This window comes from Acomys minous (assembly GCF_964271855.1).
Source record: "Acomys minous genome assembly, chromosome: 3".
Taxonomy (NCBI): Eukaryota; Metazoa; Chordata; class Mammalia; order Rodentia; family Muridae; genus Acomys; species Acomys minous.
This window is the reverse complement of record NC_140485.1, coordinates 22955675-22972933: the sequence shown is the minus strand read 5'-3', so window position 1 is coordinate 22972933 and position 17259 is coordinate 22955675. Positions and strand designations below refer to the sequence as shown.

The 17259-nt window shown below is 42.4% G+C and overlaps 1 protein-coding gene across 3 annotated transcripts in view; it reads left to right on the top strand.

Moving 5' to 3' along the window:
• Window positions 1-17259, top strand: part of GALK2 (galactokinase 2) — a 135212-nt gene that overhangs the window by 93591 nt on the left and 24362 nt on the right. For all 3 annotated transcript variants that reach the window (XM_084775509.1, XM_084775510.1, XM_084775508.1), the window contains exon 8: window positions 2202-2412. In XM_084775509.1, coding sequence (XP_084631635.1) covers window positions 2202-2412 — 211 coding nt within the window. The remainder of the gene's footprint in view (window positions 1-2201; window positions 2413-17259) is intronic.

Below are 17259 nucleotides of genomic sequence, written 5' to 3'. Positions count from 1 at the left end.
TCCTTTAAAATCATCCCTTTTAAGTATATGAGCTAGGATTTAAAAAAAAAAAAAGGATGATTAACAAGTCTGAGAACTTCAGCTAGTAACATTTTCAGAAGTGAGCAATTCCAACCAAACTTACAACCATCTTTTGGTAAGTCCTGCATCTTCTCTGAAAGGAAGAAAAACAGAACGAATAAAACCCAAAGCATCCAAAAAACAAATAACCCAATTAAAAGTGGGGGGGGGGTACAGAACTAAGCACAGAGTTCTCAAAAGATGAAACATAAATGGCTGAGACACGTTTAAAGAAATGTTCAATGTACTTAACCATTAGGGAAGTGAAAATTCAATCTACTTTGAGATTTTCTCTGACTCCAGCCAAAATGGCCAAGGCTTAACTGTAGAGAGCAAGCAATAGTGTTGACAATAGCCTATGATGTTTGGGGAGGTTCCATGGTACCCCTTTGGCCAGTGACTCAACAAGTCCCTTGCAGCCCACAACTGCAAGAAACTTCTTTTCAGTAGATGCAAATTGACATGTACACCCACTATGTGAGAGAATGGCAGACTTTGGGGGTACCTTATCCTAATGTCTTCATCAAACCCCTCCCCTTAAGGCTCAGGGTTCTATATGGAAGAGGAGGCAGAAAGATTGTAAGAGCCAGAGCTGGTGGATAACTCAAAGGAAACAGCACAAATGAACATATGAATTCACAAAGGCCGTGGAAGCATGCACAAGTCCTGCACAGATGCAAGGAAGACAGGGTCCCAGCATTGAAAAAGGTAGTGGACACAGGCCCCCACCCTCTCTCCAAGAAGCTATCTGCAGCTGATACTCACTGGCAAAGGGAGAACAGCTTTCTCCAATGAAGTCACACTTACGAACCACATCCAAGAACAGGCCCCATGACCAGGAATAGTTGGCCAACACAAAACTTTTGTGTGGGCTTTTAAAAAAATTTTTGTTTTTGTTTTGCTTTTTTCTTATTGATTTTTTTGTTTGTTGATTTTCATTTTGTTGGGTTTTTATAATTTTGTTTTTGTTTTATAGAGAGAGCATGAAGTTGAGTGGCTAGGGAGGTGGGAAGGATCTGGAAGGAGTTTAGGGAGGGAAAACATCACAATATATTATATAAATGAAGTTCTTTAAATAAAGAAGGAAAAAGGAAGGCAAATCAATATAATGGAAGAGAAAATCAGATACACATTTTATTGACAACTAACATTCTACTTACTCCCTGGATTTTTTCTTTTTGCACCTGCTGTCTTCACATCCAGACAAGGAATTGTTCAGACCTCAGAGAAAGAAGAACATTCATTATTTTCTTAGCTATGAGGTGCTGTCAGTGATTTGGGGATAATGAAATAAGTGTATTAGGCATTAGGACTCCATGGGTGAACATGATTAGAAAGGTTTGGTTTATTCCAGGCCTTTCATCAGAGTATAGAGCTACCTCAGGATGTAACTGGAAGCCAAACGTTTTCCTGAGTGTGGAAGAACACATAGATGTAGTACCACCAGGGACCAAATGAAGGGACTTGTCATAAGGTCACTCATGAGGTTTTTATTAAAAAGCTGGAATGTGGCTCTACATACTCAGACACTTAAATGCATGAGCTATGTTTAAGACATGATAAGCAGGAGGTGCTGTCATAGAGTCAGGACTGCAGCCTACATCTCAGGACTAAGGTTTGAATTATTTTCTCCAAACTTCACGTGGAAGGATGAAGTATAGATAGGCTGAATGGAGATCAAAGAATGAGAAATATTGAAGAATAGCACTAAGGCAGCGGTTCTAAGCCTTCCTAGGGCTCCGACCTTTTATTACAGTTCCTCATGTTGTAGTGACCGCCAAGCATACAATTATTTTTGCTGATGTTTCATAACTGTAATTTTGTTACCGTTATGAATTATAATGCCTTTTCCAATGGTCTTAGGCAACCCCAGTGAAAGGTTCTGTCAGTCCCCAAAGGGGGAGGAATTGAGTATGTACACACATATCCAGCATGCATTTGCAATATGTATGTGTTTTAAGTGACTGTCATACAGGCATATTTAATTCCAAACATCTGAGCCCACAATAATGCATTTCCAAACAATAGTGGGGGACTTGGATAGTTTGAATGGAAAAAAAAACCCAAACTGAATGTGACTTATTAAAACAGGACAAAATTCTGAAGTAAAACTTAACCTCTATCTTGGTTTGAGCTTTCAGGTCCTTGCTAAACACAAAGGCTTGCAATGGGATAAAATCTTGCGGCTAGAGGAAGTGCAAAGGAAACTAGGGATTAGTCTGGAAGAAATGCTGTTGGTCACAGAGGATGCCCTTCACGCTGAACCCTACAGCCGGGAGGAGATCTGCAGATGCCTGGGAATTAGCCTGGAGGAGCTCCGCACCCAAATCCTGAGTCCCAATACTCAAGATGGTGAGTCTACTGGGGAAAGAATGCCTTTGTCCATTTGCTATACACAGATGAAGTTCCCAACTTCCCCATGGATTCTGTGGATTTGAAACCATGTTTTAAGGGGTTTGGAGAATGTGTGTGCTTTGGCTAACTGGATGTCTGGGTCTTTAGCATCCTATCTATTCATTTATCAAATAAACATTCCTTGTGCATAGAAGGTGTTCTGTGTCCACACAGGTAAAGAACAATTCCTGCCCTCAGGAGGCTCTCAGCTTTATAATCACCCCTCTTTTGCGTTTCTTTTTTCCTATTCACTTTCTAATTATTATATCATTAATATAAAAAGGTTTAGGTTAGAGCATAGCTCATAACTTCTCTAATATTACTTGGGAACACCAGAAAGTCTTCACTGCTTTTGTTGAAGTTTGCAGCCTACAAAGTGCAAAAATGGTAGGTTATTTATTTATTTACTTATTTAGGTTACCTTCTAACAATGCTGTTTTTATCTAAGGATGGGGTACATTTTGGAGGGCCTATCATGATGTCTTGGGATAGCTGTTCCTTTTAGAAGGAAAAGTTTTCTATCTGTGGGAAGTTGGGGACCCGAACATCTAATTAAGATTTAATTTCCTATGAGGGGAAGTTAGGGGGGAAGAGCTTGGTGCAGAGATCAACCTCAGAGCCCCATTCCACTGTGCCATGCAGTTCAGCTATACAACTGGTCACTGACCACCTGCTATGGAATTCCAATTTTTTCTGTTTATCTATCTGTCTATCTATCTGTCTATCTGTCTATCATCTCTTATCTATCATTCATCTATCTATCATCTATACATTCATCTATCAATTATCTATGTCATATGTATATATGTATGTATGTATGATCATCATCTATCATTCATATCTATCTGTCTATCTATCTATCTATCTATCTATCTATCTATTTATCTATCTATCTACCATCTATCTATCTTTCTGGGGTTAGGGGTCAAACCCAGGTCCTCATGCATGCTAAGCAAGTGCTATATCACTGACCTATATCCCCAACACTTTTTTCAATTTTTTGAGGCAGGATATCACTAAGTTGCCCAGACAGGCCTTGAACTCACCATGTAATCCATGATAGCTTATATAGTTTTTGGATTCTCTAGCCTTAGTCTCCAGATCTCAGATTACAGGCCTGTGCCATAAGACCTGGCTCCAAAGCAATGTCTTATAGCTCCAACCCATGACAGCTTTGTGACCAGACGGGGGTGCTTTGAGAGCAAAGGCTGAGTTTGGTTTCTGACATTCTTGTGTCTATTTTAGTCCGAGCTCAGACTCAGTCTCTAGAAGACGGCTGGCCAGGGCACTCCTACCATCTGTTTTTATAACAAGTTTTTGCTAGACCACAGAGATAAACTTGCTATGGTTCTTTGGTTCTACAAGAGCTAAGTGTGACTGAGACTGAGTAACCCACAAAACCCAAGATATTTCCTATTTGGCCATTTGCAGGGAAAGTTTGCTGATTCTTGCTCCAGAAAAGCAGCTGACTCATGTTCTCTCTGTTTTGCCGTGAAAAGAGGCATGATGGGATATTCCCCCTTAGGAACAACTGCGCAACTTACACGGACAGGCCTGAGAGCCAGAGAGAAGAGTGTGGTCATGGAGGGTCATCCGGGAGACCTTGTTGCCCATACTAAGGATGTAGCAGCTAGTAAGAGTTAAAGAGCATCTGAATCCCAGGCAGACAGGATGGCAGCTGCAGGGCAGAGGCATGAAGAGGATGCCATGCCAGAGAAGTGCAGACAGCAGAGCGCTTCTGGAGCTAATGCCCGCAGTGGAGAGTGGTATTCTGGGAGACAGAGGCTGCAGAGACCCACCTCACCAAAGCCTTTGTAGTCCTGCTCTGTGTGTGTGTGTGTGTGTGTGTGTGTGTGTGTGTGTGTGTGTGTTTGTATTGTCTCTCATATGTGGAATGTAGATTTACAAATATATGGGACACTAAAGACACTAAAGCAGGAGTGAGGCTATTTAAGGGGAGGAAGGGGACCAGCAGGATGATGGCTAAGAGAGGTAATGAGGGGTTGATAAGAACAAAGCACAATGGAACACTGGAGGAAAATGTCACAAAGCCAGTCATAAATTAACTCATTGTTAATTTAACAATTAAAAATGTAAAGTTTATCTGTTTACTTATTTATCCCTATGTACCTTGGCGTTCTGCCTCCACATATGTCTGTCAGCGTGAGGGTGTCAGATCTCCGGGAACTGGAATCATAGATAGCCATAAATTACCATATGGGTGCTGGAAATTGAACCCAGATGCTTCGGAAGAGCAGCCAGGACTCTTAACCACTGAGCCATCTCTCCAGCTCCAGTTTTGAAGTTTATTAAATGAAGAAGCTGAGTAGAACATTAGAAAGGAGGGCATCCAGGGAGTCTGACTTTCTCCTTTGACCTAAAACACTGTCTAATTTAACTGGGCAGATAGGCTGGGGTGAGGAAGAAAGAGGACGCCTTTATCTCCTGGTCCAGCATGTTCTAGCTAGAGTCACGGTGCTTATCAAGAGCCCCAGGAGCCTGGGCAAGGTGAGCGGCTTTAGTGCAGACAGGGAGGCTTGACTTTGAGCTGGTTCCTGTCGAAAAGCTATGGACTCCCCATCCCGAGAGGCTGCTAGGCCAGACTGGGGCTGAATAGAGACAAGGCGGCTCCAGGGCCTCAGGATTGGAGAGCGTGTGCCCGAAGGCACAGTGTACAGCGACAGGTAGCAGACCTGTTGGCATAGATGCTGGTCAGAAACCAGGCCACCGCTCCTCACTGAATAGATAAAGCATTAGGGCGGCCTGCCTCTCAGGACAGCAGAGGAGAACGCAGATGGAGCTGCTGGAGGAAGGGGGAGGGACAGAGGGAGAGAGCGGAGAGAGCAGCGGAAACAGAAAGGAAGCAGAGCAAGGTGCGAACAGCTTGGGAAGTTAAGGATGTTCCAATTTGGGGAAACAAGGTGACAAATTCCTTTCTTTCTATCATCTTTTCTTCTAATGCCTGAATAAAGATGTAGAGCAGGTGAGCACCTGGGTGAAATGCTGCCCTTTGGGAGGCACTGGTGAAAAGGTGAGGGAGTCCCGGCTCAGTCTTCCCATGGTGAGCTTCCCTGACGGGTCAGAGGCCTCGGGGCTCCCTACTCCCCAATTACCTCAACGTGCTTGAGGTCCCATCTTCTGTCCTGTCACCGCTGGAGCCGGAGGACAGCCACGAGGGCGGTGTTGCCTGCGCTAGTCCATTCCCTTATTCCTCAGAGACTAGGTCTGGCCCCGGGCTGGTAGTCCTGAAGGACACGGTTTTTCTTATGGGTGTTACCCTTCTCCTGAAAAGAAAACCTTTATGGGAAGCTCAGTAAATTCGTGTTCTCTCCTTAGACATCTCACCCCACATATTTGTTTTCTCTTTCTGTATCTATCTGTTGTTCTTCTTCTCCTCCCTTTACCCTTGTTTGAAATAATTGCCCAAACTCTTTGGAAAATACAAAGGAAAAATTGATAATTAATATTATTTAAATATTTAAAGAATTCTCCTTAAGGAAAATGTTTTTTTTTTAATAAAAAATGGTGCATGGTTCATTTTACTTCCGTGCAAACTAACTATTCTACTGTCTCTATGTATCTCTTTTTATAATTTACTAATATTTGTTTATACCTATTGTCTCTGTTGGAAGGGTTAGCCCACAAGGGGTTTCCCCTTTATTTACTAATAATATATTTGTTATGTTTTAAAAACTAGGAATACAAATTAGCACATTGATTCTGGATTCATCTAGATTACTCTTACTTGATTAAATTTCTAAATTTAGTCATCTGGCTCCAGCTAGTTTTCCAGGTATTTTGAGGACCTGAATCTTTTAAAAAAATTTTTAAATCTACTTGGTGTATCCTTCTGAGTTTTTTTGTTTGGTCTAAGACATCAAGCAAGTATTTTTCTTAACTATTTGGAAGATTTCATTAGTGGAGGCAAGGGTGACAGCTGCTCATAGCAGAGGGATCTCCAGGGTGCCACCGTCCTTTCCCAGAGGTGCCGGCACTTTGACATGTCTAGGTTTGACTTGAACTAATTTTCCCAGCAAACTGGCTTGGAGCTTCTGCTAACCCAGCCAGACCCCCAAAGGCCCATGCACAATTGTTGTCTTCTTTTTCCAGATCCCTGGTAATTAGATTTAGAGATGTGCAGAGGCTGTTGAAATTAAACACACACTCTGAAGGAAAATCCTCGAGTTGTTTAGGTGGTTGCAGTTGCTGCCGAGTAGCACTAGGAGCCACGTAGGACTAGTTAAGAACTACTTGCTAGGTACTGAGCACACCACTTAGGACTAGTTAAGAATGACTTGCTAGGTACTGAGTACACCAGTGATTGTTTAGGTGTGTGCTTTCATGGTCTAGGTTTCCTAGAAGCTCGGAGGTCACACTTAGTTCAAAGGGCTGTGTGAAACTGGGAGACATGTATACAGTACCGAGCACAGGACAGAGGCAATGACACAAACCAGGAGACAGAAGAAATCCATACAAGAGGTGCACCCCCAGGTAAGAATGGGCTGGTTAGCTTTGAGGTCAGTTTACAAAAGGGAGGCTGAACTGGGAGCATTCATTTGGGATGCCCAACTATGCCCTGGGTTGGGATGTCCTGGAGAGTGGCTGCAGTGGACACCTGTTTCACTGCTTGCACGACCAGCTTCATCTGTGATCATACACTTGCAAAGTACTGACCCATTGCTGTCTTGTTTGGATTTTGGTCCCAAGTAATAATCATGACTTTTTGCCATGTAGTGGGCCTTGGCATGAGGCTCTTCAGGAAGACATCTGGAACTGATGAGGGCAACAGTAGCTGGCCCCTACAGATACCACAAGGCACTTGGGTGCTCACTTTATGGTTTATATTCTTTACACATACTGTCCTCTGTGATTCTCACCTTGAGGCAAATGATAAGCCTCGTGTGGCAGATGAGGAAAAAGGGATGTGACCCGTCGCAAGCGGATGCTGCGTGAGCCCAATCCCAGCCTCTGACTTCATCCCATACTCCTTCAGAATGGGATTCAGGGTTTGGAAATGACCCTGGGATGTGCTGATTGCTTTTTGTTGTGTACAGTTCTCTGCACTTGGCATTGTAAAAGGCTTTTTAGTCCCGGAAGCCTGTCACATGTTCCCAGTCTTTGGGGCTCAGAGGGCATCTTTTCAGCAGCATGTCATTCCCGTAGTTTGGGCATGGTCTAGGGAAACATCTTTGAGGCTAGGTGTTCTCTTCCTATGGCTTTATTTATTTATTTTTCAAAGGGCTTAGCTTCAGCATAAGAAAATTTCACAGTGAAACCTCTTAATTAGAAACTGGGTACAATTTCCCGGCACCATGCAATTTACATTCATCTGAATGGATCTTGCTAAATGTCAACAATAAAACAAGCACCCACTGTGTCTGTACAGACACTGGCAGTTTTAACCATTTTAGGCCATTGCTTCAAATTCAGAGCAGAAGTTGGCATAGTTTATAAAGAAATGTCTTTAAGGAAGTTTGTTGTTATCATCTTCAAGGTGGATTAAAGTAGGAGCCAACAAAAGTATTTATCTTTATTCTGTCAATCACCAGTCCCGATACAAACAAAAAAGACCAGAGACTACCTGCATAAGAAGTCTGTATATATGGCATAGAAATTATGGGTCAAGAAGAAGAAGTATAAAATTCTATATAATTAATAACAAAGAGCAAGCCATGTGGTTTATAAGGAAATGGAGAGAGTGAGTAGGAAGATGAAGTGGGACACAGGAAATCAGAAAGAGTCTGATGAAGGGAGGGGTCTATGGAAAGTGCACGAGACAAGCCTCACGTCCCATGCTGTTCCTCAGTGCATCCGGAGCACTGTCCTCACCCACCCTTCCAGGATTTTACCAGGTACATTATAAACATATAGATAATAGGGAATTTCATCATTTTTATCTTCCCGATGCTTCCCTGTATTTTAGAAAGTTCAGGTGGAGTACAGGGTATATCTTTGAGCATGTGCTGCACAACACCCTGGCCTATAGTCTTTCAGATCTGCCATGAGGAAGTTCACATGCAGGGCCCCACGGAGCATGTGGATAGCACTGATTCCAGGTGCCCAGTGCCCAGTGCCAAGGTCCAGCCACTGCAGTTGTCATTCATTGTATATATCCCCCAAGTGTCTTGTAAAAATAAATGTATGTTTTTTTCTCTGCCTGCTCTAGCTCCCGAATAATGACAGGGAAATAAATCTGTTACATTTATGAATAAGCTTCAAGCACTATAGCTGGGCAGATACTCACCTATTCTAACCTGTCTATTCTGGTCTGGACTGTTTCCCAGCCATGAGCTCTGCCACCTGCCATCTGGTCTCGCCCTGGCCACTCCTGCTCCATCTTTGTTCTCATGGCGATTTCTTCATGGCCACCTGTTGAATTATGGTATATTAATAAGGTATATTAATAAGGGCCTTTTCTAATACCTGCACTAGCTCCCAAACAGTTGACACAGAGACCTATTAGATTTATTCAGCAAGCTTTAAGCACTAGATACTCATCTATTCTAACCCTAGATGTATTCATCTATTCTAACCCAATTATGCTGGCCCATGTTACTTGCTATCCAGTCTTGCCTTGGTCTTCTGCTTCTCCGTATCTTCCTGTCTTCATGGCGAACTCTTCATGGCACCTTCTCTCTCTCTCCTTCTTCCTTCTGACTGAGAATGGAAGTCCCGCCTCATGTCCTCTCTTACCCAGCTATTGGCTGATCAGTTTCTTTATTAACCAATTAGTGATAATTGGGGAACATTCTTTTTTCTTTTTTTAATTAAACATTTTTTATTTATTTTTTACATATACATTTATATTATTATACATATATACAATAAACTACTTATAGCAAGAAGAACCATGACACAATCAGGAATTACATAAAAGTTACATTCTTAAAATTTTGGCTATTTGTATTTGACAGCCTTGAAAAAAATATCTTTCCTATCTTGGTGCATCTGAAATTCTGAATGTAAATCAATATCTATCATATCTCACCATTATCAACTTAAAATATCTATCTAGACCTAAAAACATCTTAGCTCCTAAACAATTAAGCTTAATTGTAGAACTAAACTATCTGGTATTCAACCCAATTAGAGACTTGAGAAGGAAAAACATTGATTACCTGAGTATACTGGGAGTGTAGGAGCATTCTTTACACAACATTGATACAGGAGATTTTTCAAAAATCATGACATTGGCAAGGTCTGGACTGCAACCTGATCTCAAGGCACAGAAATCATCATCTGAATACACAGTGCACAAGACCAATCTGCAACATCTCCCCCTTTTAGTTCAATAAAAATCTCTCTCTCTCTTACAATAATAAACTATATACAATAACAACAATTATGAAACAATTATGGAAACTATCATGTAAGAATTACATTCATGCCAGGCAGTGGTGGTACATGCCTTTAATCCAACACTTCGGAGGCAGAGGCAGATGGATCTCTCTGAGTTCAAGGCCAGCCTGGTCTACAGAGGGAGTTCCAGGACAGCCAATGCTACACAGAGAAACTCTGTCTCAAAGGGAAAAAAAAATCACATTTACAATGTCCAGTCCATTTGTATTTGGAAACTTAGGAGAAAGTGCTCTACTATCTATCCTATCTTGGTGAGTTAAGAGTTCTATACTTACGTAATTTTATATCATAGCTTGCATTTATCAATCTAAAAAAAATCTACTTGGACCTAAAAATATCATTAAAACATTTTTTAGAAAATTCTAAACAACTTAACCTTAATTGTGAGATTATAACTGTCTAGTCTTCAAGCCCACCAGAGACTTGAGATGGAATAAATATTACGTGAGTATGCAGGAAGCACAGAGCAAGCAGCTTCCAAAACTACAGAAATGATAGACACAGCTGGCTGCCTGGACAGTCACCCAATATTCCTCAACAATGTTGGGGCATCATTTTCAGCCTTCCAGCCCAGTGTATGACAGACTGTTGAATTATGCCTCCTAACAGCATTTTCCCTCAGCCGTCTGCCAACCCCGGGAATTTAGCCGGGTACACCTGCCTCCACTTCCCCAAGCTCTGGGGAAGTAGGCTGGATGAAGGCTTGTTCCAAGATGCAGTTGCACAGAGGGCTGAGAATCAAATGGGGCAGGGGTGTATGTGAATGTGGGTGCCTATGTTTTCTCAGGTAGAGGGGAGCTAGGTTCTTATGCTCTTTGTGAGAGGATCTTCTGCTGCTGTGGGGGAAGGAAGCCCAGGCCTTGAGAGAGTACAGGGTATCCAAGCACACTTTGCCAAAGTAAGATAGCCAAGAAACAAAGAACTAGCTTTTAATTCACTCACTAAGTCTCATGCATTCAGTTTAGAGGTGAGAGCCCAAGCTAAGCTGATAAAAGGAGAGATAAAGAAAAGCCTGGGAGAACTCAGGAAAGGACAAAAGGCTTGGGGCCAAAAGAACAGAGAAAAAGGACAAAAAGGCTCTCCACTTGAGACCTTGGTCTTTTAAAGCCCTGGGTTGTAAAAAGGGGTGGCCCCAGGATACCTGAGGGGGGGACCTCTTGTTAATTCAGAGGCTGCTTTGAAGTGTCTTATTGAACAGAACCAAGTTAGTCACACCTTTTCACCAAATGGGGTTTTATGGTTGCTCTTCTGGAGACAGGAGCAGGTGCGGCCTCTTTCCACTGACAGGTCAACTGGCTTCTCTGGAGAGGAGCTGACTCAGCCCCCTGCCCAGCAAAGTCCCACAACTGTTCTGAGAAGCAAGATATAAAGGGTTGTCCACCTTGTTTTGGCAAAGTTCTTCAGTCAATTCCCTGAGTGTCTCGCTTGTCCACGGCTTGGACAGCATGCTGTCTGCAGTCAGAGAAGGGCAGCTTCTTGCCCAGTGGCTGGTTTGCCACATTTGAAGCAGACTCCATATGGAGGTTCTTTGATGCCCATCATCTTCTTTGAAGTAGGCTGGAGTTGCTGCCAGGTGCTGACATGTGTCACTGTCAAAAGATCTTTTTATAAATTTTTATTAATACAACATCTTTAAATGCCATATTCTGTAGATCTCTGAAGTTTTCGAAGACCAACTATCTATCTATAGTATATCTGAATAGGCAAATGTTATTTATTTAAATAAAGCTTATTTCTATGATTAACTAAACTAGTAACTAAACATGACCATAAGTTTGATTGACTACTAACTTGCATTTTTAAATTATCCTTAATAATTTGTAATAGCAGCTTTTAAGGACTAGAACTTCACATTGCATGTTTAAATGGGTTACAAAAGTACAACCTCAACTAAGAGTAAAATATATATACATATATACTATATGTAATTATACATGTAATATATATTATGTTGCCATAAAATAACCTGAAACTTGTATCAAATATATAATAATCTATGCCAATGTAAAAATATTTGAGACTAATAGTTATTCTTTAGTTTAAAAGAAGATTTAGTAATCTACTCTTTTATCCTGTCATTCCATTATGGCCTCTTTTTCTTTTCATCCTTTCTCCCCACTTATTTTTAATATTAGTTAAGAGAGAAAGAAGGATAGAGGAAAGAAAAAGAGAGAGATCTGGGGATGGCTTCATATGTGGCAAACCAGCCACTGGGCAATAAATGTCCTTGTTTTATTCTGCCTGAAACTTGGATGCAGATGGAGTTGATGGCCAAACTCTGCCAAGACAGGGTAGGCAAGTCCTCAATAGTCTCTGCTTCACAAACATGTCTGTCAGATAAAGTGGTCCAGAAGGCTGAAGATGATGCTCCAACATGCTAAAGAGTTTCACGTGACTGTTCAGGTAGCAAAGTATCTCTGTCATTTTTTTTTTCATTTTGGAAGCTGCTAACCTGCACTTCCTATTTACTCAGCTAATTGATTTTATTCCTTCTCAAGTCTCTGATGGGGTTAAAGACAGCAAAGCATTGAGTATAACATAAATATAACACTATAAACAATATATAGTGTTTATTGGTGTAATGATATAAATGTATAGATAAAAGTTGTTTTTATTAGACTAAAAAAGGGAATTGTGGAGAAATGCTGAGTAAATGTATCAACCGCCAATAAAGCACTGTTTAGCCAATCAGCAGGGCAAAAGGACAGGAAGTGGAAGGCGGGACTTCCTGGAGGGGAGGAGAAAGTTTGATGGTTGTGAGAGAGTGTTGATGAGGACCGGGAGAGAAATGGCCTTAGGATCACCACAGTGGCAAGTGTTTGGAGGTATAAGGAAGTTATGAGGTTTAGAGTAGTTTGTTTAGTTTACAAGTAGATTTGTATCAGTTTAGATTTCTGCCTAACATAGAGCTGACAGACTAAAAGTATGCTTCAGTCTTCCTGTGTCAGATATTGTGTGGACCAAACGATACAAATTTAATGTAACAGAGATCCTTGAGTCTAACCTTATATTTTGTTTCCTCCCTGACCAAGACCATTAGCAATTTGCAATCAACCCCCCTTTAATGATGACAAACAGCCATTACCTACCAAACTACCAAACACCACCCACCCACCTCTTAGGAATAGGGCATCATTTTCTTAAAACTGCTTTCTACTGTCTCAGGTCAATGTTCTTTTGGGGGCCCTAATAAAATTGGGATAATGACCAAGTCCTGAGAAAGCTAGCTGTATCACTTGTTGTCCAGTCTTTAGGTGGTGGGAAAGTGCAGGATTTAATTGAAGTCCTCACTGGAACAGTCTGTGATGCTGGACAATCCAGTTAGCTGTTTTAAAGTGGTTCTGGATACAGATTTTTCAGGAAACAGTTATTGAAGCAATCTGTGAGGTTAAATCAAACAGGATACTGGAATAAATATGTTTCGGTGTCTCAGCAGCCTTCTCAGCATTCTTAAAGGTGAATATTGTCAGGGGCACTTTAACTTCATTGGTATCTACTTTGTTCTGTAAACATATAAACTTTTAAAGGTAATGTCGGGAACCCCTGCTGCTAAGGTCACAGTCCACTATGACTGGGAAGCCCTCAGCTCAGTGCAAAATGGAGGACTCCCTTTGGTTGGGGAGGCTTCCTCTTCTCTGCCCTGGGCATCAAACTTCCCTTCTCTTGATAAGAACCAATTCAGCAAACACCCGAGATTCCTGGAATGCCTCCTCATGTGAATGAGACATTTCGGCATCTTAGCCCTACAACCAGTGACCTATACCCACCTTGAAATCCCTACCCACTCCCTAGATCAGCTGATGCAGCAGCACGAGGGAGCCTGGGCCTGCACTCATAGGATGATTGACCTTCTCCAGAGCAGGCACCTCTCCTACCCCACAGCCAGCTTTGCTGCATGGCAGGGCTTCTAAAAGAGCCGCTTTCTGCTCCCAGCTGGCCAGGAAACTGCCTTTGCTCCTGGAGAGGGCTTGCCTCCTACCCTGGGCTTTCTAATAGCTGAGTCTTTTGTCCTAAGCTTGAGTTTTTGTCTACTCTTGCATTACTTGCTTAACACATTGGACGCCAGATGTAAAACTAAAAGTAGGGGATTTTTCTTTGCCTGCTCTAGCTCCCAGATAATGACAGGGAGACCTATTACATTTATTCATAAGCTTCAAAGCACTATAGCTGGGCAGATAGATACTCATCTATTCTAACCTGACTGTGCTGGTCTGACTATTTCCCAGGCACATGCTCTGTTTCCTGCCCTCTGGTCTGTCCCTGGCTGCTCCTGCTCCATCTTTGTCCTCCTGGTGACTCCCCATAGCAACTCCTCATGGACACCTTCTTCCTGGTGACCCACTTCTTCTCTCTTGCCTCCACTGGGGACCCCCTAACTGGGATCAGAAGTCTTTCCTCAACTCTCCTCTCCTGCCCAAGTATTGGCTGTTTAGCTCTTTATTAACCAATTAGAGATAATGCTTATACAATATTCTTCAATAATAATGAAAATGCCCACGCCCAGACTCCAACCAGATCTCTGGGCACAGAAATCAGCATCTGAATACACAGTGCACAAAACCATCCCCCAACAGTACCTTTTAAAAACTATACTGGGGATAAATGGATAAAGAATTTAAGGTTGATTTTTATCCCCCCTCAATAAATTATCAATGGAGGGACTGTTGTTTAAGCACTGTGTGAAGTACCGTGCAGTCAGCACTGCCACTGCAACCCTCATTTAGTTTAGGATTTTGTTGGGAGACAATAATAATAATAATAATAAACTTGATGGAAATATGCTACTTAATTGTCAGATAGGCACTGTTTTTTTTTTCTTTTGCCCTGTTCTTATTTGTTTTCTCTTACCGTTTTCCCTCCTGTAAATCCCATTTATTGGTTAGCAGAATGGAGCTAATGCAGTAATCTACCCCCTTGTGACAAAACAGGAGGACAGGCTGGTTGTAGGCAAATGTGACGTTGTTCTCCAATCCCTCCTTTAGGTCTGTGTTGCTCAGCCCTCATCACTGAATCCCTCTGCTCCTTTTGAAATGGCGTCTCTCATTTTCCAAGAGCCAAATTGTAGGGAACTTCTGGGAAGTTAGTGGGGAGGCACCTTTTTCCAAGAAAAAGACAAAAGCATTAAGTGTGGCCCATTCAAGGAGGCCAAGTGAGCAGGAACAAGATGGCGTTTGTCACGGCCTTGCAGGATTTGAGACTCCTCTGAGGCTCTGAGGGCAAAGAAGCCTCAGTCCCCTCCCTCCTCAGCCAGCATGGTGACTTCAGGTGGAAAGGGATGCAGGATGCTAAAGTGCTGTGAGGGCATGGGAGAGACACTCCTGACCCTTCCTTTCTGGAGAGCCCCATGGAAGCTGCTGTCTGGACTGATCCTGAAAGAGGTGCAAGGGCTGCACTGAGTATGTGGGGTTCAGTTGCTGGGCCTCCTCACTGGAGAGTGGAAAGAACACTTCAGGTAGGGTGGGGAAGGTATCACATCCCCTTGTAGGGCGTAACAAAGGACTGAATGCACTGAGGGGCCTCCATTTGTGGGACAGCAGGAAATATTGCTAGAGTTTCACGGAATGAAATATTGAAGAAGGTGAGTCTAGGTTGATTAGAGCTGAGAAGGAGGGCAAGTGGACCAGACCTAAGAGGGCGAGAATCCAAAGACTGCAGGCTGGAGCAGAGAGGGAGAGAGGGAAGTCTATGTTGCTAGAGTGGCTGTGGGTGGTTGCTAGAGCGAGGGTGACTGTAACAGAAGCTTGACAGTGCTGGCTCCTGCAGAGCTCTATACATGTGTGTGCCGTTTACTCTTCATGGGCAAAGTGGCTGTATGCTAGAGATTTTAAACTATTCACAAATTCCCATTGGAATGCAGTTTTCCACAGATTAATGTGGGCTTTTTTTTTTTTTGAAGTGCACGAATGCTTTTCTTCATTGGTGGTTTTGCTTTTTAAAAGCAGGTAGTTAAACTTCTTTCCTCTTTAAATATAAAATTCTAATTTAATTTAGTCTTTGCAGCATGGGAATGGGGTACTAATGTGACTGAAAGCAGCAGTCTATTCTGTGTGGCTTTTACTATTTTGTAAATTTCACATTTATGAAATATGTTATTACTAGGAAAATAAATTTAAAACCACAGTCCGACTTCAATAGGGATTATATAGTGTTTTCCCATCATATGCTTCAGTGGTATAAAGAGGCAAATTCTCAGAGTAGGGGATTGCAACTTTGCTGCATGAGAAACGCAGGGCTGGGAAAGGATGCTGAAGCAGTGTGCAGTATCTACCTCTGAAATCCTGTTCTTGGTAACAAGCAGCTCGTTAGCCCACTGGAACTTTGTGTGCTGCAGAGAACTCAGCCAGTGACATGCAGCCTCATGACCTCTCGCCCAATCAGGGGAAAGTATTTTTGGGGTATGAGAGTCTCAGAAAGAGTAATTGTACACTCATAAGATAAAGAGTACTACTTCTCTCAGACCAGCATATTAACTTGTTTTGTTTTAATTATCCTGATGTTAAGTCTTCATCTGGGCTATGGATGATTTGCACAGTATTTATTGCCTTTTAGATTATCCACCAGGAAACAGCAGTCTGTGTTCTCTTGTGTTCCTCATGCTTTGTGCAGTTTGCCGATAGGAGACAACAGAGAGCAACTCACCACACCAAGAAGGCCAGCTTTCTCTTGATGGCAGCAAATTCTTTCCCAGGTCTGTAGTCAATTCTGGAAACATTGCTCAGGAATTGAGGAGTGGGTCTCAAGTGTAATACAACTGTGGGGCTTTTGCCTCACACGTCCATAGGCCCTGCGTCCAAAGTGTTAACACTGTAAGATACACACAGATCAGAGTATCTTAAGCATGGGAAGGAGGCTTGAGGTTGGAGCATGTGAGCGAAGCTGCCGTGGCATTCAGCGCTGTAAGAGATAGACAGTTGTTGCTTCTTAGCACGTGAGACCTTTCCCAACTCTGTGGGACCTCTGCCTCAGTGTGGATGAGCGAGAGGGTCTTACCTACTTTATGGAAATCTGAGCATTCTCCTGCCTTGCTGAGCTGTGTAGCCATGTCTTGGCCTTTTAACTGTCAAGCATATACCATCTGTTGAAGTGTCTACAGAACAGTGCCATATCCAGACAGCTTCCTGTGGGATGATGTTGACAGTGCTTCTCACTGTTTGTCCTGCCTCCTGAACCCCACTTTCTGATTTTCTCATATTATAACAGAGAGCAGGCTATTTAGATAATCCTAAAGATTTTGTGAGCTCACCAGGACCTTCACACCACCCAGGCACTTTGTGGTGATGTTAACCATACTGGAGATAATACTCAAAAAATGGGAGGATCAGGGTTTGATGCCTTTCTTCTGTAGAAGGGGGTTTTCTATAGCCCATGTTTTTTACTTACATCCTTGTTCCCAAAAATAACTACTCTGAGACTTAAATATATTTACAAAAGCCTAGGCCAATATAC